We start from the raw sequence: 27,205 nt of genomic DNA on the forward strand, positions 1-27,205 counted from the left end.
TTTTGAGATAGGACTCTGGCCTAAAATATACAGGGAGCTTCATTTCAAAACACTGTATATCCATTCGTAATAATTTTGGATGTTGAAAATCAAAATGTTAAACTGATTTTTTATTGTCATTATTTTATTATAGTATTTCTTTAGTTTATACCTCAAATAGAGACGTTATTACCCATAATATAGCAATAAGATTTCATGTACGTCTAAAGCCCGCTCCCAACATCATGTATCATGAGAAAACAAAAACTGAAAATGGTCTATAATGCGTTTTAAACCGCCCCCTTTTTAAAATCTGTTCACGGCAGTGAGGTACATGCAGGGCACTGTAAGGCAAAATAGTCCTCAAAGCAACTCTTTTTCAGATATAGCACTATTTTTCCATCAACACTTGATTTAAATACTCAGAAGACACGTGTGGCTCAGTGCTTTTGGACAGTGAATAAAATGGCTATGTTTACATTGTAGGTATTGTGAATGTGACTGAAGACATGGTTCCCATCACCACCACAGATCAAACGGATCAAACTATAAACAAACATAATGCAGGTATTTCCCTCCCCTCTTTGTTATCCTTGAACACGGCCAGGATTGCAGTGAGATTCCCGTAACCCATCGATCAGGGCTCACTATTCTTATCCACAAAGGGTTAATGTGACTGAGGTTCTCATTTCAGTCCAGCAGAGTTCGACTCATATAGCTACTCCGCTGTTTGAAGACGGAGACCAACTGATTAAACAGGTGGAATCAGGAGCTTCTGCTTGACTGGAGTGAAAACCTGCAGCCACATCAGCCCTTGGTGGATAAGATGGGTGACCGCTGCTCTGCGTGGTTCTTGACGGCAGTCATGTAGTTTCTGATCGCAACCACAGAGTGGCAGTATCAGATAAAAAAGGCCACGAGGAATAAGACATTTTTTTGGAGAGGTTCACTGTTGGCTTCTCCCAACGAGAAAAAGAGAGCTCAAAGAATATTCAGGATTTAGGAGAAAACCCTTTTACCAAATTTAACCATAAAAGTACAGGTCACTCGCATAAAGTTTTGGGGAAAAAAAAATGCAGAGACGAAAATATGATCACATAACATTTATTGTATTTGGACATACATGCACTATAACCATGCAGTTAAATTAGTAAGAAAACAAAAAAAAATCTTTACAAGTGGCTTATTTTATGTTCAGGGCTAATATGACACATTTCAGAACTGCAGCCTTGATTTTAAACAAACTAGTTTGCACTTTTTACATTTCTAACACAGCATGATTCATTTCAGAGTAAAATGCCATACAGTGCTTTTATATCACCCGAAACGAGGCCTGTGTCCGTAGTGCTATGGCTTTAACAGTCCTGAATTTCAAATGACTTTAATAAAAAAATCAAGCCTAAAATAAATCTAAATCGGCTATTTAACTAAATCTGCTATTTTACCTAACAGGGCTTAATCTGTGGCTTAACCTAGTCCACTTTTTCACATGATTCATGAGTAGAAAATAGGAAATAAGAGGCTGTTTTGGGTTCAGTTACTCACTTTGCAAACACAGAAAACACATAAAACAAATTCCATAATTTTCACATTTCACATAAATAAATCATTCGTCTAAGAATAAAAAGTCCTGATTTCTTGGCTTGGTCAACATAAGTGCATGAGAAATAAACAAGGCAGCAGGTACATAACCGTTTCTGCCTCTCATAGCACAGGTGAGCACGGCACAATATAGACATCAACAGAATCTCTACCAGCAGCGTTTCCAGACTCCAGTCCTACAGCCGACCTGCACGCTGCGGTCTGGCGTTTTCCCTTCACTCGGGCCAGGTTAGAACTCCTCCTAGAGCTGAATCACAGCAGGAAAACACAACCCTGTGCAGTGCAAGTGAACTGCAGGACTTTGGAGCCTACACCTGCCTACTGAGAGCCAAAAGAAGAAAAGGACATACCAACTTTCACAGTGACAGATCACACTTATAGCTAGATACGTTTAGAAAACTGGACACTCGTTATCCATGTAGTAGTGATTTGAGTTTTTCTGACCGTTAGAGTGATATAAGAAGAGGCAGGGCCATAGCTATGGTTACTTCATGATAGTTCTACAAAAGTTTTCGTTACATGGCTTTCGTGTATATGAAGAATACAAAAACATTTGAAAGGAAACAGATTATACCCATTTAAATACGACGATATATCATTCAATCAGCTTCTCATGAGTCACATGTATCTGCCAGATTAGAGCTGCAATTAATGGGCCTCTGCTGCCTCTAATGCCTCCTTCTTGTTTTTAACCTTCAACCCCTTAAACTGCAAGAGTCCACGCTTAAATTCCTCACTGCCAAAACTACATGACTTAATAAGTCTTAAAATTACTAATGCATTATAAGCCTACTGTACAAGGGGTTAAGAAGGCAAGAGGTAGCGGCGTTCGGAGTACCATGTTGCCGTGCCCGTGTCTAGGAACTTCGCACGAGGGCATGGTGACGGTGGCTAGAGGCAAAGCTGACCCACTGACCCACCTCCACTTTGTATTCTAAAGCTGAAAACATTAAAACTCGCCTCAAAAACAGTGCATTGACCCTAAAAATTCACAATCCATTCATGTAAAAAAAGTTAAAAAATAAAATAAAATCAAAAGACGGAATAGGTAAAAACATGAGCACGAACTATGAAAAAATTCCATGCAGAAATATCTGACCTTGTGTTTGAAGTCTGTTTGTCTATCCACCTACCTACAAAAGCTGCAAGCAACCATGCAGCACATGAAAGTAGCACTTGGTTGATCTAAGAGGACGATGGAAATTACCCGTAAGGCAATGTTATCACCAGAGAATTCACTGCCCTAAAATGCTACACGCTACTATAGATCCTTCAGTGCAAATGGCAATTTCCATATTTCCTGAATAATGGAAAGAGTGGTCAGCGCTGAGTCAGTTTCCTGGACAAGGATTAAAGTCCTGGACAACAGCATTGGGAATGGGCTTAATCCCTGTCCAGAGAACTGCCCATGTTTTTTTTACAATGTTTACCAGACAAACAGTCCTATAACTTAGTGTACGGCAACAATAGTAATTGTAATCTAAAGCTAACTCACAGTTTTAACAGATATTGTAGCGTTTATGTCGTGTTACAGACATAATCAAGCAAAAAGCATAACTTTGGAAATATGACGATGGGTTCACATGCTTATAAAGTACAACGCCAAAGTGCAAAAAAAGAAAGACTGTGTGTCGGTATCTTCCAAGACGCACCGTAATATGTCCATTCATTCATAACTGAAAGTAAAAAATAAACTCGAACATGAACAGTACAGGAGGAGCAGCAGTACATGCAAATATTCTGGTCCTATAAAATATTAAGGCACCAGAGGTATAAAAATCCACTTGTTTTCTTCTTTTTAACTTACTTTTTTGTTTTTTTCTTCTTCTTCAATAAGTTCAAGTGTTCCTAAGGCATTCTTAGTGAGTGCATAAAACATACCAGCGGGAAACGAGAAGTGATTTGTCTCAAGCTTCAGCATTGGTCATCTTCTGCAGCAGAGGGATCTGTTGAAGAGGACAACGTTTAAATTTCGCATTTAGACGCACGCACATGCTGTCCTTAGTCCATCAAGGCTTCACAAGGCTCTTAATCCTCTACACTTAAGGGACTTGTGGGGTTTAGAGGGCTATTAGTCGTGAAATAGCACCACAGTGAAAACACAGAAATTAACAGCAGTGAAAGCACTGCAGCTCTCTTTCATACTGGAGTTTAAAGCCCATTAGCAACCCCGACTTGGCTCCCACCTGAACTTTAAATATTTCACACTGAAACAAGGAAAAATTCTGAAGAGAGAGCAACGAAAAAATCACACGGCCATGTTCACTTTTAGACACTGAAACAGAAAACGTGGGTGTGCAGAACAAGTTCAAGGATTCAAGGAGATTTTATTGTCATTCGCATCACATGGTACATGAGGTGGAACGAAATTAAGATCTCATGGTCCAGTTTACACCCAAGAGCTGTTATTAAAATAGATAAATAAATAGAAAGTACACAAGAGAGGGAGAGTAGGAGAGTAGGCAGTTAGCAGCAATATGAAGTCCAGAGTGCAAGTTTGCTATAGCAGCATGATATTGAATTGAGCAGTAGATAAAGTGTCTAGATAAAGTGTCTCACTGCGGTTTAAAGTGACAGTGTTTGTAACAGTAATTGTTCTTGTAAGTGTCAGTGCAGTGTGTTTAGTTGGAATTTAAGAGCCTTACAGCTTCTGGTATGAAGCTGTTTCTGAGTCTGGTTGTTTTGCACTTGATGCTCCGCAGTTCATATAGACATACAGCTATGTCACATATAAAATAGATCATGCAAACTTGTAACTAGAGACGTCTAAAGCCACCAGTATGCTTACAAAACGATTTCGAAGCAAAGCCGGAACGATACAGTAGTTTTAGTTCATACAGTGCAGTGTGACCTGCTTACTGGACAGAACTCCTAATGATGCACACGTGATTTGCACACATGGTGTCACATGGTTGCCTGCAGCTCAGCATGGAGTCTCTAGCTGGGAGACCTTTTGAGCATATTTCCGTGTTCGGAAGTAGTTGGATTTTGTTTAGCTCTTTCATCGTTTTAAGTACACCGCTGGCTTAAGGGTTAAGGCTCAGATGCACCCCTGCCTACCTTGGTCAGATCCACGCCTGTGAGTGCGTTGACCGACACAGGCAGCTCAGCCAGCAGACGATTCACTTCACCCGTCACTCGGCTGCCTTCTCCACTCAGTATCACAATCTCATTGGTCCTGGACAGAGGGGCCGAAACCTTGGCAGCAATCTGCGAGAAGGCACAGAGATCAGAGATGAGCACTTGACACCCAACTTCAGAGCTTCTGCTCAGTTTTTCTGATCAAATTGAGCAGCAGACTTCTAATACAGTTTCCGACAAAGTTCTAAAAATCGTTCCTTCACCTTTGGTAGCGCTTCCAGAACCAGCGCGGTCTTGGCAGCCTCTCCGTACTGCTGGTAAGCTTCCGCCTTCAGCCTCATCCTCTCTGCCTCAGCCTTCCCCACCGCCTCAATAGATCTGGCCTCCGCCTCCCCGACCTTCCGAATTTTCTCTGCCTCGGCCTGCGCGGTCAGCACCTTCTTCATCCTTTTGAAGGGAAGAAACACTTCATCATTCATTTCAATCAATGCCACTCTGATCTATCTCCAGCTGGAGAAACACAAAAAGAGCATCGGCCTGCAGCGAGAGCCCAAAGAATCTCTCTGGAGTGTTTGGTCAAAGTGAACGTACTTCTGGCCCTCAGCCAGCTGCTCCATCTTGTAAGCTTCAGCCTCGGCGGGCCGTTTGACTGTAGCAACCAGCTCCTTCTCTGTCCTATCGATCTCCTTCTCCTCGATGACGATTTGCTTCTTCCTCTGCACCACTTCAATCTCGACCTCCTCCAGACGGATCTTCTGCTGCTCCTTAGCCGCTTGTAGCTCATACGCCAGCTGAGCTTCTGCTTTCTGCTCAGGCATATACAGCAATGTGAAATATGATCAGATATGAAAAACTACATTTCTACGGTTTTCTACGTCTATGCATTTCTAGCCTTTTATAAAATCTGGCACATATGTTGATATGGAATCTGATAAAAGGATATGTAAAGCTTATCTAGGCAGTATGTATTTGTTTGTTTAAAAACAATCAACAACTGAATAAATACAAATGTTATTGTTATGAATGTCTTTAATCATTTCCAAACCGCCCAGCATTTGCAGTTACCAATACCTGCTTTAGCTAATTAATCCTTATTATATTAACTTAAATGTGTGCCGGATAGAATTGAAAGGGACATTCCACCAATTTTTCTAAGACGTATAATTTCACATATCAAACGCAGTGGCCGGAATGCACTGAAAAGTCAATAACCAAACCTACTGTTCTTCTAAGCAAGATATCTGCTTTTCTGAAAACAAGAAATTCTTGTTATTTTTACTGTATGCGTGTTTTTTTAATCCCACAAACGGGGAAATTCCACCTCCGCATTTAACCCATCCGTGAAGTGAAACACCACATACACACTAGTGAATACACACACACACTAGGGGGCAGTGAGCACACTTGCCTGGAGCGGTGGGCAGCCCTATCCACGGCGCCCGGGGAGCAGTCGGGGGTTAGGTGTCTTGCTCAAGGACACCTCAGTCATGCTGTCGGTGCTGGGAATCGAACCGGCGACCTTCCGGTCACAGGGCCAGATCCCTGACCTCCAGCCCACGACTGCCCCAATTTTGTTTCCAGATACAAATGAAAATTTTTGCCTGTAGAACTGCAAATAGCAGTGTCTGAATATCCCTATGTACTGCTGTATACTGTAAATTACCTTTCACAATATATAAATCAAGGGATGCTTACAAGAGTCCAACCGCACTACAGCAATCTAGGGAAGAGCAAAGGATTTAACCTGACCTTGGTGTTCACTTCCTGGTTGAAGGCAGCTTTCTGTAGCTCCAACTGTCGCTTGGAGTCAGCCATCCTGGTGTCGGCCAAGAACGTGACATCCATCATTTCTTTCTTGCACTCTGCTTCCTGGGCAGAGTGAATGGAAAAGCATGTAAATTAAGAACTCGTGTGATCTGATATAGAAAGAGCTGCAGTGAGAGGCATCTTACTTTTATCCCAGCATCTCTTTCTGCCTCGGCCACACCAATAGCCGCGTCCCTCTGCACAGCAGCCGTCTGCGTCTTCCCCAGAGAGCTCAAATAGTCTAGCTTATCGTAAACATCCTACCAGGAAAAAAACACTCATCAGCATCTTTCAGATGATCTTCATCGCATTTAGAGAGAAGTCATTTGGAGTGTGAAGTCATGTCACACAGAACCTCAAGCAGATCAAGAAAAGAGCGAGAGAGCGAGAGAGAGATCGAGAGAGAGAGAGAGAGAGAGAGAGAGAGAGAGAGAGGGGGGGGGGGGGGGGGGGGAGATCGAGAGAGAGATCGAGAGACATCGAGAGAGAGAGAGAGAGAGAGAGAGAGAGATCGAGATCAAGAGAGAGAGAGAGAGAGAGAGATCGAGATCAAGAGAGAGAGAGAGAGAGAGATCGAGATCAAGAGAGAGAGAGAGAGAGATCGAGATCAAGAGAGAGAGAGATCGAGATCGAGAGAGAGAGAGAGAGAGAGAGAGAGAGATCGAGATCAAGAGAGAGAGAGATCGAGATCGAGATCAAGAGAGAGAGAGATCGAGATCGAGATCGAGATCGAGATCGAGAGAGAGAGATCGAGATCGAGAGAGAGAGAGAGAGAGAGAGAGAGAGAGAGAGATCGAGATCGAGATCGAGATCGAGAGAGAGAGAGAGAGAGAGAGAGAGAGAGAGAGAGAGAGATCGAGATCGAGATCGAGATCGAGAGAGAGAGAGAGAGAGAGAGAGAGAGAGAGAGAGATCGATAATAACACAGGGAAGAAAATAAGAGAAATCCCCCAGGAGGCAGCTGTGTTTGATTTTGCTTCAGGTGACCAAGTGAAACCTTCAATGCAGTGCTTACTTTAATAGTGAAGCTGAGGATCTCAATGCCCATTCGGCCCACGTCAGGGGCGGCCACCTCACGCACCAACTGGGCAAACTGGTCCCTGTCCTGATAGATCTGCTCTACTGTTAGTGTGCCTGTGAAGTGTTGAGAAACAAGCTGAAGAGTGCATCGACACAACTGACAAACGTCAAATTACAGGAAAAGTGTGAGCACAAAGACCATTTATGCTTTGCAATGTTTTCACCTAAAATCGAGCGTAAATGCCCTTCAAGGGTTTGTAGTACCACAGCCTTGATTTCCATCACAGATTTCCCCAAAAACTGCTCGCAAGCAATAGCCAGCAAGTCCTGGTCAGTCATAACCTTCACCTAATCAGAATGCAGGTTTTAGGATGTTAAAATTGTTAACATAAGAACTAAAAACAGGTTGAATCATTTATAAACAGAAAAAAAAAACACAAAAATATACAGTACACAGCCAAAAGTATGTGAACCCCTCTATGTTACACCCATATGTACTTGTTGAGCATCTCGTTTCAAAACCAAGACAGTGCCCCCTTTGTTGTTAGAGCAGTCACCACTTTTCTGGGAAGGTCTTATGCTAGATTTATGCTGGGCACTGGGTGATTGGTCATTATTTTCAAAAGGGGTCGAGGCGCAGGCCAGTCATGTTCATCCACGCTCCAAACTCCACAATCCATGTGTTTATGGGGGGATGTTTAACCATAAAGTGAAATGGGCTCCTATAACCTTTTGCCACAAAGTTAGATACGCACAGTTCAATAAAATACCACTGTACGCTGTAGCGTTACGATTTCTTTACAGTGGAACCAAAGGGGCCAGATTAAACCATGTAAACAGACCGTTATACTTCCTCCACTAAACTTTACATTTAACACTACGCATTCCTGTAGGTAGAGTTCTCCTGGCATCTGCCAAACCCAGATTCATCCATCAGACGGTGTGTGATTCATCACTCCAGAGCCCAATACCAGTGTGTTTTACACTACTTATATACAGCCAATGCCTAGTATTGTGCATGTAGCAGGTGTTGCAGCCGAAGGCAGACCATTTTTATGTGCTAAGTGCTTCAGTTCGGTTTTGTGAGTTTGTGTGATCTACCAGTTCACAGCTGAGCTGTTGGCTAGGGCAGCTCTAGCAGGGCGGAAACTTGCCACATAAAAAGTTAGAGATCTACAGTACAACCCACTTTACTGCCAGTAATGGTTGTATGCTTGATGGTAAAGCAATTGGGTGTGGCTGAAAGAGCCAAACCCACAAATTAAAAAGGATATCCTCATACTTCTGGTCATATAGTGTATACACACAGAAAACATACGCATGTATTTACATTATGTGAAGGGTCATAGAAATATAATAGACCATAAAATAGCACCGTTTAATGTCTGTTTACCTGAGCCACCCCGGTGACTGTAATGGCAACTCCTTCAGCTGTTTCCACACCTTCACACTTGGGTTGTAAAGTCATAATCTCCAGCGTGATTCTATGAGAAAAGTCATTACAACTAATTAATGAAAATTCATTACAACCAATTTATAACTTCATAGTTAATATTTTTTACAGGCACAGTAGTTCAGTGGCCTGTCCCTGCTCCCTAAATATCAGAGGAATTGATGGAAAATGTGTGCAATGTTGTTAGACAAAACAAATATGTTTACCCCAGTGCAAGGAATCATAGGGGCATCCACTGTTAGAGAGAGCCTTACTCTTAGTCAGAGGAATAAGTGCTACTGCTGTTCATAGCAGAGTACTTTAAATCAGTGAAGTCTAAATGTGATTTGACAATAAATATGACATTAGAGCATAACGAGTCATATTGTTAAAGGCACAGAAGCACATAAGGAGGCGTGGCACTGCCAAAACACACAGGCTGGTTTCTAAATCATAATCAGATCAGACCGCTGCAGAGTGAACTAGATACAATTCCTACAGTGGATGTTCAGAGATTTCTACATAATCAAATAAATACAAGAGACAGTAGGAACCCTCTAAGCTCACATCGAAGTGTGTGTACCATTATTAATATTATTAATATTTCTGCATATTACAATTTCAGAGAGAAACTTGTCAACTCACAATGTCTACAAACCAAATATAGTTTTATTTACTATCCAAAACCTACATGCACACGCACCTTCCGTTTATATGTATTGTGGTTTATATATGTAATCAGGCAGCATGTTTGTGTGGAAGAGTTTTTCCAGGCATTAAACCCTTTGGACATCTGGTTCTCATTACCCAGGCTGTGAAACAACTGTGACTCTAGAACAGAGCGTTTCACATCAAACCACTCTAAGCAACTTTGTTTACATTTAAACATTTATGATGCAGACATTTTAATAAAATCCCCCTTTAATCCCCAAATATTAATCAGTGTTAAGTCTGATTCAGACTACATTTTAAACAGGACAGTATTTTGGGTGTATGCTTGCAATGAATGACTGTGAAAGGTAAGAGCAGATTCTTGGTATCGTTTTAAATGATCTAGAGAATAGAAACCCATCCATCCATCCATTTTCTAAGCCGCTTCTCCGTCAGGGTCACGGGGGGATGCTGGAGCCCATCCCAGTGGTCCTCGGGCGGAAGGCAGGACACACCCTGGACAGGTCGCCAGTCCATCGCAGGGCAGAAGATTTGCATGTTCTCCCCGTGTCTGCGTGGGGTTCCTCCGGGTTCTCCGGTTTCCTCCCACAGTCCAAAGACATGCAGTCAGGCCGATTGGACGTGCTAAATTGCCCCTGGGTGTGAGTGACTGTCTGTGTCTGTCTATCTGCCCTGCAATGGACTGGCGACCTGTCCAGGGTGTATCCTGCCTTCCGCCCGAAGACCGCTGGGATAGGCTCCAGCACCTCCCCCGCAACCCTGACGGAGAAGCGGCTTAGAAAATGGATGGAGAATAGAAACCATGGAATCTAAATAATTATCCAGCTGTTTAGATGTTCAGGTTTCTATTACACTTGCAGTATCTTGAAGTATTTAATGCTTATTGAATTTTATGCTTAGTATCCCAAACCTTTGGTACCCACTTGGAGAGCTGATTTAACCACATCTTAGTAGAAGGAACTTGTGGCTTTACGTAGGGATGCACAATGACATCAGGATAGATAATTGCTTAAAAATCAATATCAGCGTCAAGCAGTTTAGATGATGATGCATTTGTTGTACTCTGGAAGAGCCGAATGTTTAGGCGACTCTGGGCTGCTGCTCTACAATATCTGCGTTATATTCACTTCACTGCATTTGTAACCCCATACATTTCTTTGTAATCCTAATGCAGGTGGATTTATATTCATGTAATATATAATATATAAACATTTCCATATTGACAGGTTATGCATCGAGAAAAATACCAGATGTTGGCCCACATTTCCCATATTGGTGCATCCCTAGCTTTGGCCATAATAACATGATATGCTTTTAGCAAAGTAAATTGAATTGAAGACAAATGCAGCTGGAGATAAGGAGAAATTGGGAGTTATTCTCTGTATGGCAGGATTAGTCCTTTCCAGTAACCCTGTGTTTGTCACAAAACCAGAATGTGTGTATTATAGTACTTACAACCATAGAGCACCTTTAATTAGCACTTATACGTTTTCTATAGACTGAGATAAGATCATTCCTTATTATTATTTCTTGGGATCTTTTGACATATATTGGGACCATGAGGAGGTCTATTCATGCTACACTGTTCCAAGGTTTGGCAGTATGTATGGAAAAGGCATGGTTTTCCATAATTCACAAACACCCATGCACCATGTTTATGCACCAAGAAACTGGATTCCTCCTACAGGTTATCGTGTGAGGGTAAGCACAGCACGGCTGACAAACCAGCTTAGTTTGATCTATTACACGTTTGGCCATAACTCGAACCAATTCAAAAAAAGTCTCGACATGCTTGCTGTAGCTTTCTAAGACACCGGCCTGGAGAAGCCACGCTTCCAACCATGTTACGGTCTCGTAGGCGTATCTTAACATCTACCCCTACACAAAAACGAGCAACACAAAGCAACTGGCTGTGTCTGGTGCCGTCAGCACAGCTATCTACTGAACAGGTCAGCATGCCGCCGCTGCTATGTTAGACATGTCTGTACGTGACACGCCTCAGCCCAGGCTGTCTGAACCCCTCTTTACTCATCCACCACCAGCATGACATCCCAGAAAGACATGAATAAATCAACGTCCCCTCAGCAGGGGGATGCTGCGAGCGCACGAAGCTGCAGTGTACGTGTAAAATAAGTGCTCTCTAGTAATCTAAACAATAAATGTAGATAGCATGGTCATGAATATAGGAGTACAGAGTACAGAGCATGTGCATTTATTCATTTAACACACTTTATGAACTAAATAATATTTAAACAACTAAAGAAATACAGGTTGCCTATGATGGCATAATCCTTTTCTTGCTTGGTGCTAGCCAGACGAATTAAATGGGCACTCAGGCCAAAATGAAAAAACTCCACCGCTGCTGCATCTGTTGTACGCATCCTTACTCCCTTCCTACAGTGGTGCTACAATAATCCCAAGGGTGTGATTTTCTGTTCTGAAGACTAGGCACCCCCTCCAGATTATGTATTTAGAAAATGTTTGAACAACGTGGGTGGATGGAATGAGGATGGGCTGTTCCAAATGTTTTTCATCCGGGTTCGAAGCCAGATAGCTGGAAATAATAAAATAATAATAAACGGCTGAATATAAATAACGTCTGTATTTATGTACCAAGGAGGCTGAAGGATGCAGTGCTGCACCCCCCCCCCCCCCCCCCCAAGTTCTGGAGAATAAACATCAACAACAACAACAACGAGGAGCCTTACTTTTGTGTGTCTGACAGGAACCACCATGCCCAGGCCCATCCGCCCACCACATAGGTCTTCTCATCTGAACCACTACAGCCACCTAGAAGGCAAGAGAAGAGAACCGTGATTCAGATGTGCTCAGACTACATTTTACATTTACGGCATTTGGCTGACGCTCTTATCCAGAGCGACTTACAATTTGATCGTTTTACATAGGGAGGCCAAGGCGGTGTTGGGAGTCTTGCCCAAGGACTCTTATTGGTGTAGTGTAGGGTGGTTACCCAGGTGGGGGGCTGAACCCCAGTCTACAAGGCAGAGGTGTTACCCACTACACTGACCAACCACCACACATAAAGAAGACTTAAACGCCCTGCATCACAAACCGAGGGACAGGCTGGTCCCCTCAAGACGAGGCCGGGATTGGTGTCCTGTTCGCCGGCTTCTTGTTCGAATTCTCCCGTTCCACCTTCAGTGCTGCTGTATTAACTGCTATGCCACTTAAGGTGGAACGGGCCAATTCGAACAAGAATCTTGGCGAACAGGACAGCAAGCTCAGCCGCGCAGGTTACGCTAGACGCCGGACACTGAGCGCCAGTTTAGACCGTGTTTACTGGATTCATACTCATTTGAAAGGGCAGTCGAGACCGGCTATCTAATGTCAGCTGCCCAGCCCAGTGAGGGGGGAGAGAAGGCACGACATGACAGAAAACACGAACACACAGGAGCTCCAGGCAGCTTGAGCTCATCACGCCCGGCTGTGGCTCATTATTAGAGCGAACCCCAAGACGTTAGGCAGCCGCGGCCACAGCCCTGCTCCTGGAGATGAACTGTAGCGATAATAAAGGCTTCGGATATGCGAAATCCGACCGAACGCTGCCCGTCTAACTCGCACTACGCCCGGGATGAGACTGCTAGCTAGGTTAGCCAGCGCAGCCCGTTAGCCAAATAAAGGAACCAGCTAGCAGGGATGCTAACATAGCTACCTGACACAACGAGGGCTTCATTCGGTCCGACGGTCAAGCAGCTACCCATCCTCGCATATGCGGCTCACCTAATCAATAACGTTGCTCAAACGAATAAAATAACTAATAAATAACGTTTGTCTGGCCGGTCACAGAAAGCGCTGGCTTGTTTGGTCTCCTCTCAAGCGGCTGCCTCCGCCCCAACGAGGAAACGTTTGGCATCGTCCTAGTTTGTCAACACGGCTAGTCCTGCCCACCGAGCCGCGCTCAGGGTGGGAGCAGGGAGGTTGTAGGTGAGGGCGGCACGACTTTACTTTACACACGGTCTTAAATTCTATTCATGAGCCATATCAGCCCAGTAGCACAGTCCCCCAGCTGCAGCTCGCTGATTCTAGTGGACCGAATAGGGGTAACTGTAGTTAACTGTGTATAACTGGTAATAACCATGAGGGGAACAAGTGTTCAGACAAACGTGGACCGTTTTTGTTATATAGACCAGTCAGTGTCATTGTGTTGGTGTACCAGTGTACCAGTGGTTGGGATAGTGTAGTGGATAACACCTCTGCCTTCTACACTGTAGACTGGGGTAAACAACCTACACTATACCAATAAGAGTCCTTGGGCAAGACTCCCAACACTACTTTCGCCTACCTGTGTAAAACCATTCAATTGTAAGCCGCTGTGGATTAAGAGCGTCAGCCAAATGCCATGAATGTGAATGCAATCACCCATAACGTTAAAACCGTCTCCAGGAGGATCGCTCTTACATGGAGAGGGTTCACATCCTCTCCGTGCAGGCTCTCCACTGGTGTCCCACATGGCTCGGTGCTGGGTCCTCTTCTCTTTGTACTAGCTCTCTTGGTGATGTAATATCTGTAATATCTTCTCATGGCTTCTCTTATCACTGTTATGCTGATGACACTCAACTAATGCTTTCTTTCTCACCCTCTGACACACAGGTTTCCAGTCGACTCTCGGCATGTCTGTCTGACGTCTCTTCATGGATGGCAGCTCACCACCTGAAGCTTAATCCTAGCAGGACTGAGCTGATATTCTTCTCTGCATCCTCATCATGATCTTACCATCTCAATCGAGAACTCTCTGATTGTTCCGTTTGTAGAGGCGAGATGTCTTGGTGTGACTCTGGATGGTCAGTTATCGTTCTCAACTCACATTGTGAACCTGACTCGGTCATGTAGGTTTCTCCTGTACAACATCCGTAGGATCCGACCCTTCCTCTCCCGAGAGGCCGCCCAGGTGCTCGTGCAGTCTCTGGTCATCTCAAGGCTTGACTACTGCAACTCGCTCTTGGCTGGTCTTCCCATGCAGACCATCAAGCCTCTGCAGCTCATCCTGAATGCGGCAGCACGGCTCGTCTTCAATCTGCCCAAGTTCACCCACGTCACCCCACTGCTGCGCTCCCTTCACTGGCTTCCTGTAGCTGCATCAGATTTAAACCCTAATGCTGGCCTACAAAGCCAAAAATGGACCAGCCCCTACCGACTTGATGGCAATGGTGAAATCTTGAACTGAACCACAAGCCCTTTGAGCTTCGAGTACAGCTCGGCTTGACCCGCCGTCCTTCAAGGCGCGTGGGAGACGAGCGTCGAGAATGTTCTCTGTACTGGAGCCCAAGTGGTGGAATGAACTCCCACTGGCTGTCCGAACAGCAGAGTCTCAGGACCGTCTTTCTCTGTAACCTATTGGTATCTAGCAAAGATTCTTTCTCTAGTAGACAAAGCACTTCTTGTAAGTCGCTCTGGATAAGAGCGTCTGCTAAATGCTGTAAACGTAAATGTAAATCTCTTTGTTTCTGCGCTCATTGTCCATTTTATCAGCTCCACTTACTATATAGGAGCACTTTGTAGTTCCATCTGTTCCTCTGTGTTCCCCCTTTCATCCTGTTCTTCAGTAGTCAGGATCCCCATAGGACCACAACAGAGCAGCTAATATTTGGGTGGTGGATCATTGTCAGCACTGCAGTGACATGGTGGTGGTGGTGTGTTGGTGTGTGTTGGTGCGCTGGTACGAGTGGATCAGACGAATTCATTCTTAAATGTCTCAATGTCACTGCTGGATTGAGAATTGTCCACCAAAAAAAATCCTGCCAACAGCACCCTGTAGGCTGATGAAGGACTGCAGGATGACCAACACGAACTACGCAGCAACAGATGAGCTACTGTCTCTGACTTTGCATTTAGAAGGTGTACCGAAAATTGAAGGAGTGTCTAATAGAGTGGACAGTTGATCAAGCATTAAAAGTCTTTAAAAAGTCTGTAAAATGATGCAAACCTCTGCTTTCAGTAGCTGATGTGACCCCTTTGAGCAGCAATGACTTCACCCAAAAGGTTCCTGTAACTGTTGATCAATTCTCCACATTGACTTGGAGGAATCTTGGCCTATTACTCTTTATAGAACTGCTTCAGCTCAGCTATATTGGTGGTCTTTCTTGCATAAATGCCATGTCTTAGGTCCTGCCACAACATTTCTATTGGGTATTAAGGTCTGGACTTTGACTCAGCCGTTCCAAATGCAAAGTTTCTTCTGCACCAACCGTTCCTTGTAGACTAACTGATGTCTTTAGGGTCATTATCTTTATGCAGAACCCTCCTTCTACTGAGGTTCACTTCACTGATGGAGAATTCTCATGTAGAATTTCTTGATACAATCCAGAATTCATAGCTCCATCCAACTGGCGACCTGTCCAGGGTGTATCCTGCCTTCCGCCCGAAGACTACTGGGATAGGCTCCAGCACCCCCCGTGCGACCCTGACGGAGAAGCGGCTTAGAAGATGGATGGATGGATGGATAGCTCCATCCACTGATGGCAAGCTGTCTCGGTCCAACAGCAGCAAAACAGCCTTCAGGTTCTTGTGCCCGGATGGAGCGTTCAATTTTTCCCAAACATAACTTCACTCATTTAAGCCATAAAGATCTGTTTTGTATTCACAACATAAACTCATGGATGAGTATAAACATTTTAAAACTGAAAGCTAGCAAAACTGAGTTCTTATGATTATGATATTGATTAATATGTAGTTCATCTGTCCTTGGCATCCGTATTGACAGGATTTCACTAATATGTACAGCCCACATCTGCAATCTCTGAATTATCTTTGACCTCACACTCTTCTTTGACTCTCATATCCGTCCTGTAGTTAAGATAGCATTTTTGCATTGACGTAATACTGCTTGTCTCCAGACGTCCCTCAGCCTAGCATCTGGCCTCCCTCAAGGCCCTCCATAGGTTACAGTATGCACAGAATACCACAGGTAGGATTGTCACCTATTCAGTGAAGACCATATCACCCCTATCCTTCAGAGTCTTCACTGGTTACCTGTTACACACTGTGTTCAGTACAAAGTTCCTCTTATTACATATAAAGCTCTGCATCGCCTCACTCCTCATTACATGGTTGAGCTTCTATCAAGTAATTTAGGGCTTCTTCATGTTACAATATTTAACTTGACCTCTATGACCCAAATTATGCCTCCTCTCTACCTTCATTTAAATCTCTGTCAAAGATCAGTGTTTCCTTTTGTACTTGAACGTTATGCCTCAGGATGAAGGCCACCCACTGCACACCATCGTCATGGACAGGAGGAGCAGGTTTAGTGGCAGGTTGCTGTCGCAGAGCTGCTCAAACCACAGATTCAGGAGATCCGAGAGAGAGGAGGACTGAGTCTGAATCTCATGCTTATCTTGTGTTTATCTATTCATCTGCACGTATAGACAGCGCGCTGCACATAGAGCACTTTCTGCATACCTCACTGCGTGTCTTGCACATCTGGACACTTTATTAGGTACAATATATGCACATATTTATTTATTCATTCTGTGTTCATTATACGCCGTCACCTGTAAATTCTTGTACAGTCATTATTGCACTGAATCCCTCATCTCAGGTTATAGATATTATCACAGACTGCGGTATTTTTTCTATTTGTATATCTGCCCGTAGAGAGGATCTGGTTTATTTATTCTTGTTATATGTGTACACATGTTTACGGTTACTGTATAGGGGTAGGGTCATACACTACAAGACTAATATACGAAACGTCTGCATATATTTAGCACTATGTTAACACTGCTATACCTTATCAGCTACATTGGCCTTTAGTGGAAATGAGACCATTAACACACATTAAAACTTTGTTGAAAGTGACTCATTTGAAAATAACATTTTCTAGAAACTGTGGCCTGTTTATAGAAGATGTCAATTTTGTCGACAGCTGGGCGCACAGTCACATATAAGTGTTATTCTGCTTATAATGTTGAAACATTTGATTTTAACCTCAAGAATGACTTTGACCCTTTAAGTATACAATGCTGAGAAATGTAGTGGGAATAAGTAAATTTATCTGCAACATGACTTACTACTGAGGTTTTACTCCATACCATGGGCAGCTGTTGTACCTAAACGTCTAGGGAACGTGCATAAGCTCCTGCACAGGCTCCTCCACCAACTTTTCTTTTTAGTTCAAATTATATTCTTACTTTAGTTTCGAGAACTAAAGAAAAGTTGGATTTTTTCTCCAGTGGAGGTCTAATGGAAGAACTTCTACTTTCACTGGAGTGATATTTCCCCTCCCTACTTTAACTCAGGTATATGATTTATGTACCTCGTCCACCTCTGGATAAACCAAAACGTTGAGCTGTGTTAGTGATCGCACACGAGCATTCCACTCCGAGCGAAAAGGTGGCGCTTTAATCACGAACAGCTCCGTCTCCGCCGCCTTGACCCCCCCACCGCCACCGCCTCTCCGCCCCCCGAGGACGAGCCTGGGAGCGCCGCAGTGCGCATGCGCGCCGTCCGGCTGCGGTCAGTGACTAAGCGACGCTTCACCGAGGCGACTGGCGATGCTGGAGAAAACCAACAAAATGCTGTTTTGAGACTCGAGCGCGTCACGCTAGAGACAGAGAGTAAGTTCTGCTGTAATCGCAGCTCATCCCGACCGTCTGAGACGCAGTTTGGTCGTCAGCGCTGAGCGGAGAGCTGCACAGAGTCGGCACAAAGAAGAAGAAGAAGAAGAAGAGCGAGCGGGTCCAGCTTAAACCAACACCGGCAGCGCTGCTCGCCGTCCGTCTGCCCAGACAGCCAGCCAGCCAGCCAGCCAGCGAGGGGGGTTTGAGTTGTGGCTAACAGTCCTGGCGCTGGGAGGCTGGGTGGTTGTTCGGCCGTTCGGCCACAGCGATACTTCGGTTACCTGCTTAGCTACCGCGGGTCACGTTCCCCACATTCATCCCTGAAGTGAGGAGGACAATAGAAACTGTAGCCGTAACTACGCGCAGTGTCGCGGTGAGTTAAGCCTGGCTGTTGTTGTCGAGGCCCCGCTAGGGACGTTAAAGGCTGGTGTGATCGTTTAGCTGGGCTGGAGGAGCCGAAGTTTGCTGGGTAGCTCGGTACTTAGTACTGCTAACCTAGCTTAGCTTAGCTGAGCCGAGCTGATGGCTCCGTTAGCCTTTGTACATTTGGTTAGCTAACTGAGCTAACTTGGCTAACCAAACAAGCTGCGCCGGTTCGTTTGACGCCGTGTATTTTGGTGTAATCCGAGCTGGACGGCGGCTTATGTTGGTCCCTTTAGCCGCCTTGTTTTCGCAGTTCTAGCTTCATCCGACGTGGGGCTGAACAGCTGTCCGGGTTAGCATGGTTAGCTTCATCTATCGATGGACCAACCCGGCTCTCCCGTTGCAGCGACTGCGCGCTGTCAGCGATCATTCGGCCCATGGCAGCGGTCGGGTTCTCCGCCACAGACGTCTCGCCGCTTGGCGACTGAGGTGTGCCTGTGTGTGACGAAGCCGCCGCTGCCTGGCTTCGTTAACGCATCGCTCAGCAGCCTGTCTGCCGTTTTCTGCTTAGGGGGGAAACCGCTGCGTTTACCGGGGTGAAAGTGGAGACTTTCGTCGTTAAAACGTGCCGATGCTCTCTCGCAAGGAAGACGAGGCCGTGGACTTCCAGACAGATAGTCATCTCGGATGATTTCGGGTTGGGGGCAGGTTGCTTACTGTGATCCCCGGACCACAGCAAGATTGATGTCTGCTGCTTAAAATGGAGGGTGTCTGGCTGAGACCTGACTGCGTTTTTTGCTGCCACCAGCCTGAAGGGAGTGAACCCGAGAGCCTGTGGCCTGAACCTCCTGCCGTGCCCTGGGCACCTGCCAGGCTGGGTGGAGAATGGCGCTGCTGACGCTGGGCCTGCAGGGTGTGCGGTGGGCTCTGCCACCAGCTGCTCGGCCGAGCTCTGTAGAAAGGTCATGGATGAATGCATGATATTTAAATAAAGGGCTTGTACAGTGAGGCAATTACAGAGCCCTTTTGTTCCTGATGGTGATTGATGTTCAGGTAAGATGGGGGGGGTGAAGAGTTTGCCACGTTTGCTCAGCTGATATGCAAGTGTAGGTGGGTTGGTCGCCAGATCCTGGTCACCCGTACTTGGCACCTGCCCCTCTGACTAGTAACATCCGTTTCCGAGTGAGTGATGGTCAGGAGGGGAGTGTTCGAGTCCTGCAGACAGGCCGTATGTGGATTGTGAGAAGGATTGTGCTGCTGGTCTTAAGATAGTTCCTAGGGTTCGAGGTTTGCAGTGAGCATAGATCATTCTGTGCTCCAAGTACAGCCAAGTCAGACATTTCCTAATTGTATGTATGTGACGTACATGCGTTCGTCGTAAGGAGAAGTAAGCACTAACGTTCATTTTCTGCCCGTCTGCCTTACAGTGTGATGAGGAGTGAGCGCCGGGTGTTGCATTAGTGCCTGTGTGTCATGCTGGCCTGTCTGCCGGTATCAACCCCCTCTCTCCAGATTCTCACCCACACGCAGATGAACACTGGACTTCAGAAATGTAAGTAGCTGTTGCTTTCCTCTCTTGGACCCCCTGCTGAACATAGATGAGTAAGCACTGACTGGACCCTGAACCTCGCTTCCTCGGGGTGATGGTGGTTTAGCTAGTCCACCATATGATTTGTTCTTCACTTTGGAGATCGATTTATTTATTTATTTTCCTGCAAGCAGTATGTTAAGAAGATTAGGTCAAAATCATGCTTTGGGCATAATGTCTCACACATTCTGGCATTTATTAATAGCCTGATCTAGGAATAATCTGCTAGACCACTTCGCCTTTGCACTTAGGCCTTTGTTTATTTCTTTGGGCTTATTTGTGCTCGGTTGTTCTGTGCTCATTCTTGCATTACAGTTATCTTGTTGTACATACAGGCTGTTTCGTTTATGGTCCTTGCACATTGTCTAAAAAGTATATGGTGTAGATATAGTGTTATGTCGCCGTTATGCTGCCTTATATCACTGCCACAGAATGGTTCTAAAGTCCATTTACCTTTTGTGTACTATTGGCTGTGCTCAAGAGTGAACTTTGATTGTTTTTCCTGCAAATCTATGTTGTAATACAAGCGTGGATAATTATTTGTATTATTTGTAATTAATATTTGTATTTGAATTGGGTCTGATATTGTCCGATATGCTCCACTTTTCTTGTGATATATTCTTTCCTCTCTTTCTCAGGGGACACTACGCAGAAGATGAGATCTGCACAGTATCCAACCCCAGCGGAATTGGATGCCTATGCTAAGAAAGTTGCCAATAACCCACTGACTATAAAAATCTTCCCCAGTAGCGTGAAGGTACCTCAGAGAAAGCATCTCCGGCGTACAGTGAACGGTCTTGACACATCCAGTCAGCGATACAGTCCTTACCCATCTCAGGTCAGCACCAGGACAGGCCTCTTGGCCATAGTCAAAGTTCCTGTTAAAGGAATCCTCAAGGAGTTTGAAGGCGGCCGAGCCCGCTTCCTCCCCAAGATCGTCATGAACCCGCAGAGTGGACCCTACGGCACTCCAAGCACTTTAAACCTGCCTCAGACTGTTCCTCGCATGCAGGCACTATCCCAACCACAGCTGTTGGCCCAGAAGAGCCTTTCCCACCGTCAGAGCTTGCAGGCCCAGCAGGCCCTTCCCCATCCCCATACGATGCAGCAGCAGAAGGTTCTAGCTCATCCTCCTAGTTTACAACAGCAGCAAAGCCTGGGCCATCAGCAGACTGTCCATCCTAGCCTGGCTAGCCAGCAGGCTGCACCTCATCATGCTCTCAACCACCAACACACCCTCGTGCAGCAGCAGCAGCACCACCAGTCAGGTTCACAGGGCCTCCGGCACCTTCCTGACATGGCTCAGTCAGCCTGCCTGCAGCACGCCCAGGGTTTCCCCCAATCTCAGCAGGTTCCTCAAGCCACTGGTGCAGGCCCTCCAGCCTCCAGTGGCGTCATGCAGCCGCTGCAGCACCCACCAGGCATGCAGGTTCCTGGCAAGCTCCCTGATGCTGATGCCCCTCCTAATGTGACTGTGTCTACCTCAACTATCCCGCTGTCTATGGCTGCCAGCCTGCACCAGAACCGGCCCGGCGACCTGAACAGTATCGTGCACCAGATCAACCAGTTTTGCCAGGCCCGGGCTGGTGTGAGTGCTACCTCCGTGTGCGAAGGACAGATCGCCAACCCCAGCCCCATCAGCCGCAACCTGCTGATTAACGCCAGCTCCAGAGTGTGCACCCACAACCCTCTACCCTCTTGCGCCCTCAGCAACACTTCAGACAAAACTGGCCCTGTTCCTGCTCTTACACTGCCTAGCATGGCCGCCATGAACAGGATGCCTGCTTATCATGATTTGAAGCAGCAGCAGGCCCAACCTCAGTTGCCACAGCAACAACAACTTCAGCAGCGCTCATGGAACCAGCAGCAGCTGGCTCACCTCCAGCCCCTGCAGGACGGCGCCCACCCCAGCAAGAATCCACCCAGAGACCTGCCCGGCTTCCCCACCAAGAGCATGAGTTACCCACAGGACGCATGCATGGGCCAGCCGTTCAGTCTGAAGCCCCTCATAGACAAGCCCACACCCTCTCCCCCGGTCAGTGCCATGCCAGGGGCCATGAATTACAGCAATGGGCACTACATGCAGCCTCCATGGAACAGCATCTTGCCGACGCCAAACAGTGACAGCTCAGGGTCTCAGGACCTGGCTATTCCATTCCACGGGGGCCTTTCAGGGGCTTCCATAGACTGCACCCCTGGTGCCCAGTACAGAACCGGGGCCGGTGCCTCGGGCCAGACGAACGCGATGCAAACCATGGAGTACGTGGGCGGAGATTTCCAGACACCCTGCTTCAGAGAGCAGAACGCGGCCATGATGAAGATGCGCAGGCCCCCAGATACAGGCGACAGTCGAAATGTACATATTCATCACCCAGGGTACAGATGAGCTGCGGCCTGTTCAGACTAGTCATCGTTCAGTGTTAGCGTTGATGTAAGGAATCTATCCCTGCTCCTCCTTTTTTGTTTCCAGTCTTGCAAGTGATCTACTGAATGTTTTCTACATTTATGGTATTTTTCCAGATTTTTTTTTGACTGCTACAAAAAATACAAACAAAAAACATCAGTATACTCCTCTTAACTATGTGCAAGCTTTCACTCGACTCTTCTGTTTGTGTAGATTAGATTAAGAAGTAGCCTGTGTTGGCATATATTTATTTGCGTTTAAAGAGCACACCATACCGGCATCGTTACGGTTGACGAACGCCGCATCCGTTCTTTTCTGTGTGAGCTTGGCGTTCCCGTCTAGACTTACTCAGCTGACCTTTTCAGCTAGATGTTCTCCACTGGTTGCTTCCACAGACATGGTTTTTGCTCAAGACGGTATATGGTTGGTGTATAACATGCTGTCGTATTATTTCCGTAGAGGCGTGCGAGTTATTTTGGTGTAGTTTACTTCATTTGTTTTCATAGAAGTGCTGATACTGACGGGCCACACTCACAGTTCACGGAAGAGGTTCTTTGGGGTGCCACGTTTCTGAGATATGAGACTGTTTCTTCTGTCATTTCTGGCATTTCTGACACAGTGATCAGAGTTTTCCCTTTCAATGTTTACATGTTGGTTTGCGCTTGTAACCTTGAATCAGTAAAAAGTGCAAACTGACACTGGGATATGCACCTATGACGAGACTGTTTCCTGAGGCTGTTGTACACGACTTGGGCTCTTTGATCGGACTGTTACCCTAAGGCTTTCTCAGTGTGAACCCCACCCACCTGCTTTTGTATTAGCCAGCATTGTGCCCTTTCTGTTCTCAGTATATGCCATTGGACTCATTGTTATTTTGCTGTAAAGTGGTGGGACAGTGTGCTTTGGAAAAACATTTTTTTTTTGTAGTTTATTTTTCTTTTTTTCCCCACTTTTGATTCCGTTACTTGAGTTTCTAAGAAGTCTATGTTTGTCTGTAAAACTAGTTAATGTTCACTACAGGTGTTTCCAACTTTTCAGGGTGTTATGCAGTACAATCCTTCATTTATTTATTTTCCAGAAAACAGCCATCAAGTACAAGTGATTTGATTTTCAACGTCAGGGGTTAAATAGAAAATTCACAGGAAATTACATAGAAACCTTGACAACCAAGTAGTTTTTCAGTTTTTCACAAAAACCTGCAGGGATATTATTCCACACCTGAAAAGTTCAGGCTTAGAAGTTGGCTGAATTTTACGTTCCTCGCAATCCGAGTCATCCCAGACACGTTCGGCGATGTTGAGGTCTGGACTCTGAGGTGGTCAGTGCATTTGTTGGATTTCTCAGTAATCCTTTCAGACTCGGTGTTGTCTTCTCACACTGGAAGGATGAACAGGAACACCTGAGGATTTTTCAGATCTGAATCAAAAGTGGAGCTTTTTTTTTTTCTTCCTCTCTCTCAAAGAAAGCTTTAAGTATTTATATGGTGACAGTTTTGGGGGGTCTGCCAGGTCTTGGATGGTTGTTAGGAATCCCATTCTTTCCCAAGTTTTAGGGGGAAAAAAATTCCACTTACTTGCATTTGATTTTCCTCTTCCCTGTACGAGTAAATCATCTTCTATCTAATCTCCTCAGAAACATCTGGAAAATGAGTATCTTGTCCTGAACGGTCATCTTCACTGGAAATTAAAGGAGTGGGTTTTGAATAGTGCGGTTTCTGTCAGGGATCTGTCTTTGGCTTTTTATATTGAAATACGTCTGTGTGGACAGAAAGAGTTGATCCTACACAAGCCGTTTAACTGAGACGTCGGTTAAACCTTGGCCCAGGTTCTGAAGTGAGCGTGCAGAGGAGCTGGATTTTTCTCTCTGAAAACTTCTGAATTTTTCCATTTAATGGTTATTTTTCAATCACTGTCAAAGGAAATCTTTCTTTGTGCATAAATGGATCACTTGCAAGTTTTATGGCAATATAAAAGAGGACCACAGGCTAAATATGAGGTTTTATTTTTATTTTATTTTTTTTGGGCTGTACTACTGTAACTGAGAGCTGTGATTAAGCCTTGTGTGAATGCTGTGTCGGCGTGAACCGGACTCTTGTGTTTTGCTCCATTAGTAACACCATTCTGCTCTTTTTCTGGCAGGGTGATTTTTCAAGGCTGTTAGAATCCGTGAAGTTGTTCTATTTGTTGCTAGTCCTCACAAAGTTTCATCTCAGGTGGGGGGGGGGGATCAGTGAGCTGTTTCAAAATGAAGATGAGATGTCCAGATATACGAGATATGAAGCCTGAGGTTTTTCTCTCAGCCCAGTTCCATTCTCCATAGTCAACCCTGTGACACTCGGCTTTGGTTTCTAGTGAACGGTCTCCTCTGCTTCAGGAATGCTCTTGTATGACGAGTTCCTCTCTTTCTCAGGTCAACTGGTGCCTCTTCACATGCTGTCTGCCCACTTCATGTATGTTACAGTTCAGCTAAAGTTCCTCCCCCACCCCTGTAACGGTAAACTGGTCTCTCCATGTGTGTATCAGGGCAGGACATCTGGCAGCCAGGTGCAGGTATTGTCAGACTGCAGACAGACTTTGGTGTAACTGATGGAGCAACCGATGAGCGGTGTGTGGGTGGTGCGAGTGACACCCAGTATCTTAGCCTCCCTGGTCGCCCCTTAAGAGCCTTAAATATTTGTTCCTCGGACTGTCCTCGATAACAGGCATGGTGTTAGAAGATGCTGAATTGTGATATTAGCAATTTCAATGTTTTTTATTTTAATGTGACGTCCATCATTTTTGGGGAAAAATGTAATCCTAAAAATGAGGATGAACTTTTTGTATTTAGCAACTTAATCTATGTATAGTACTGGGCTGTAACAGATTGTCATTTTGCATCCAGACCACACCACGTTATGTTGCCCTCCTCAGCTTCATAATTTACTGTATGTATACTGGATTTGCCTGTCCAAGTCCTCCGTCTGTCTCCGTGTCATGGGAAAGGATTCTAAACGCAGAGCGCGAAACGATGCAGGCTGACTTGAACAGAGCTTTGTGACGTGATCAGTGAAGCCTGAAGGGTCTGCGACCACGCGGACGGGCTCGAGGCCGTTCAGCAGGAATAGGCCCTTCCTTCGTTTGTCACTGTACTTTGCCCAGGAAGCTGCTATTTAATTCCATCCACATATTGTGAGTTACGCCGCCTTCTAAATGTCGTAAAGATAGAAACTAGTTCTAATTTATGATGCGCCTTTTTGCAATGCAACATCGTTAATAGATTTGTTCGGTAGTAAGTTAATGCATTTGCCTGTCAACTGCAAGCTGCTTCTCCTCATTTTTAATCGTAAAAGCTCGAACGTGAGATTTGACACGTTTCGTTCGATCCTCATTTCACGCCTTGTTACAGCTCAAGGTTGCAAAGTCAGGTCGCTCTTTATAATAGTTACTGTTTCCATGTGAAGTGCCTCCACTGGGCGGATGTGGACTGTGTGTATGCGACTGCCTGGATGTGTATGTAGGAAACGTACTGGCACAAGTGCACACTGCGTAGACCCGGTGCACTGTTCATGAACGGGGGACCAAGCTACTTAAAACTACTGATATAAAAATAAAATAAAAAAAACAAAAAAAAAAACACAAAACACGATGCATGTGCCGCCACAGGCATACGATCTGTTTGAATTTGAATAGTTGCTGCTGTATCGTTAGTCGAGGTGGTTAAACCTACGCTGCTGAACTTCTAGTGCCCTATAAACATTCTAAGGAGTGCTTTAGAAAGTTCTTTATATCTTACAGAGCACATGTACTCCCAGTCGCTCCCCTCGCAAACCGACTCGACAGCCACTTTGAAGCTCGGGAGTCTGTTGGGAGTTGTGCCGAGTGTGTCTCATCTTGTTCCACCAAAGAACAAAATGCCGCTTGAATGGTAGCAGTGTACACCTGTAACTGTGTAACTGAAATCTGTCATTCCGGATGCCCATTTTTTTCAGGAACAATGTGTTGCACAGACATTCCCCTCTAACCAAAATAAAGTTTGACTTGCATTTGCAAAGCACGTGTTGTTCTGTACGTTCATGTCCATCGAAGCTTGATGTAATTATTGTCCCGTGTGGAGCGCTGGCGGGCTTGGGTGTGTCCTCTGTGGACCTTTTTAGTGTGTCTTTTGGCAAGGACTGCATCAGTCGAGCCCCAGCTGTGGCCCTTTACCCCAAATTCATTGAGATTCAGGCGAGAACCAGTCAGTGTGGTTTCTTTGCAGCTGTCTGATTAGCATAATAGAGAAGATATCTGCAGGCCTCTCATGAAGCAGGATTTTTGCTTAGCCAGCACTAATATGGTGGTAGTGCTTTTTAGCACAATAACAGTTGTAGCTCTCTCCACTGTGTGTGTTTTCACTCACCCACCCAAATCATTGAGTTCAGGTGTTCCAGTCACTTCCGTGGCCACAGGTGTATAAAGCCGAGCCCCTCGGCCTGCAGACTGCTTCTACAGACATTAGTGAAAGAATGGGTCGCTCTCAGGAGCTCAGTGAATTCCAGCGTGGTGCCGTGATCGGACGCCACCTGTGCAGCAAGTCCAGTCGTGAAATTTCCTCACTACTAAATATTCCACAGTCCACTGTCAGTGGGATTATAACAAAGTGGAAGCGATTGGGAACGACAGCAACTCGGCCACGAAGTGGTCGGCCACGTAAAATGACAG

General features: G+C 45.4%; 2 protein-coding genes across 3 annotated transcripts; one reads left to right on the forward strand and one right to left on the reverse strand.

Annotated features, from left to right (window-relative positions):
• Positions 1 to 1,067: 1,067 nt before the first annotated feature.
• Positions 1,068 to 13,314, reverse strand: flot2b (flotillin 2b). The gene is made up of 11 exons (XM_017683372.2): positions 13,266 to 13,314; positions 12,301 to 12,382; positions 8,882 to 8,972; positions 7,713 to 7,836; positions 7,484 to 7,602; positions 6,615 to 6,728; positions 6,412 to 6,531; positions 5,254 to 5,468; positions 4,926 to 5,109; positions 4,642 to 4,791; positions 1,068 to 3,527 (listed from the first exon to the last, which is right to left on the reverse strand). Exons 1-11 carry the CDS (start codon positions 13,312 to 13,314, stop codon positions 3,489 to 3,491), a joined length of 1,287 nt encoding a protein of 428 aa, XP_017538861.1. The 3' UTR covers positions 1,068 to 3,488.
• A 4,693-nt stretch (positions 13,315 to 18,007) lies between these two features.
• Positions 18,008 to 26,556, forward strand: fam222bb (family with sequence similarity 222 member Bb). Of its 2 annotated transcripts, none has more exons than XM_017683370.2 (3): positions 18,008 to 18,168; positions 19,962 to 20,086; positions 20,761 to 26,556. In XM_017683370.2, exons 2-3 carry the CDS (start codon positions 20,008 to 20,010, stop codon positions 22,506 to 22,508), a joined length of 1,827 nt encoding a protein of 608 aa, XP_017538859.1. In that variant the 5' UTR covers positions 18,008 to 18,168; positions 19,962 to 20,007; the 3' UTR covers positions 22,509 to 26,556. The 2 variants fall into 2 exon arrangements, with proteins under 2 accessions (XP_017538859.1, XP_017538860.1); XM_017683371.2 differs by lacking the exon at positions 18,008 to 18,168 and adding an exon at positions 18,175 to 18,544.
• The last annotated feature ends 649 nt before the right edge of the window (positions 26,557 to 27,205 follow it).

This window comes from Pygocentrus nattereri, chromosome 17 (assembly GCF_015220715.1).
Source record: "Pygocentrus nattereri isolate fPygNat1 chromosome 17, fPygNat1.pri, whole genome shotgun sequence".
NCBI classification, from domain to species: Eukaryota; Metazoa; Chordata; class Actinopteri; order Characiformes; family Serrasalmidae; genus Pygocentrus; species Pygocentrus nattereri.

What these genes read in the sequence shown, in the direction of transcription:
- flot2b (XM_017683372.2), bottom strand. Translation starts at nt 13,314, where the DNA reads ATGGGTAGCTGCTTGACCGTCGGACCGAATGAAGCCCTCGTTGTGTCA. An exon ending in TGAAGCCCTCGTTGTGTCAG is followed by an intron (nt 12,383 to 13,265) that starts GTAGCTATGTTA and finishes CTTGCCTTCTAG; the next exon opens with GTGGCTGTAGTGGTTCAGAT. An exon ending in CAGGCGTGGATCTGACCAAG is followed by an intron (nt 3,528 to 4,641) that starts GTAGGCAGGGGT and finishes CCTCTTCAACAG; the next exon opens with ATCCCTCTGCTGCAGAAGAT.
- fam222bb (XM_017683370.2), top strand. Translation starts at nt 20,008, where the DNA reads ATGCTGGCCTGTCTGCCGGTATCAACCCCCTCTCTCCAGATTCTCACC. An exon ending in GAACACTGGACTTCAGAAAT is followed by an intron (nt 20,087 to 20,760) that starts GTAAGTAGCTGT and finishes TCTCTTTCTCAG; the next exon opens with GGGACACTACGCAGAAGATG.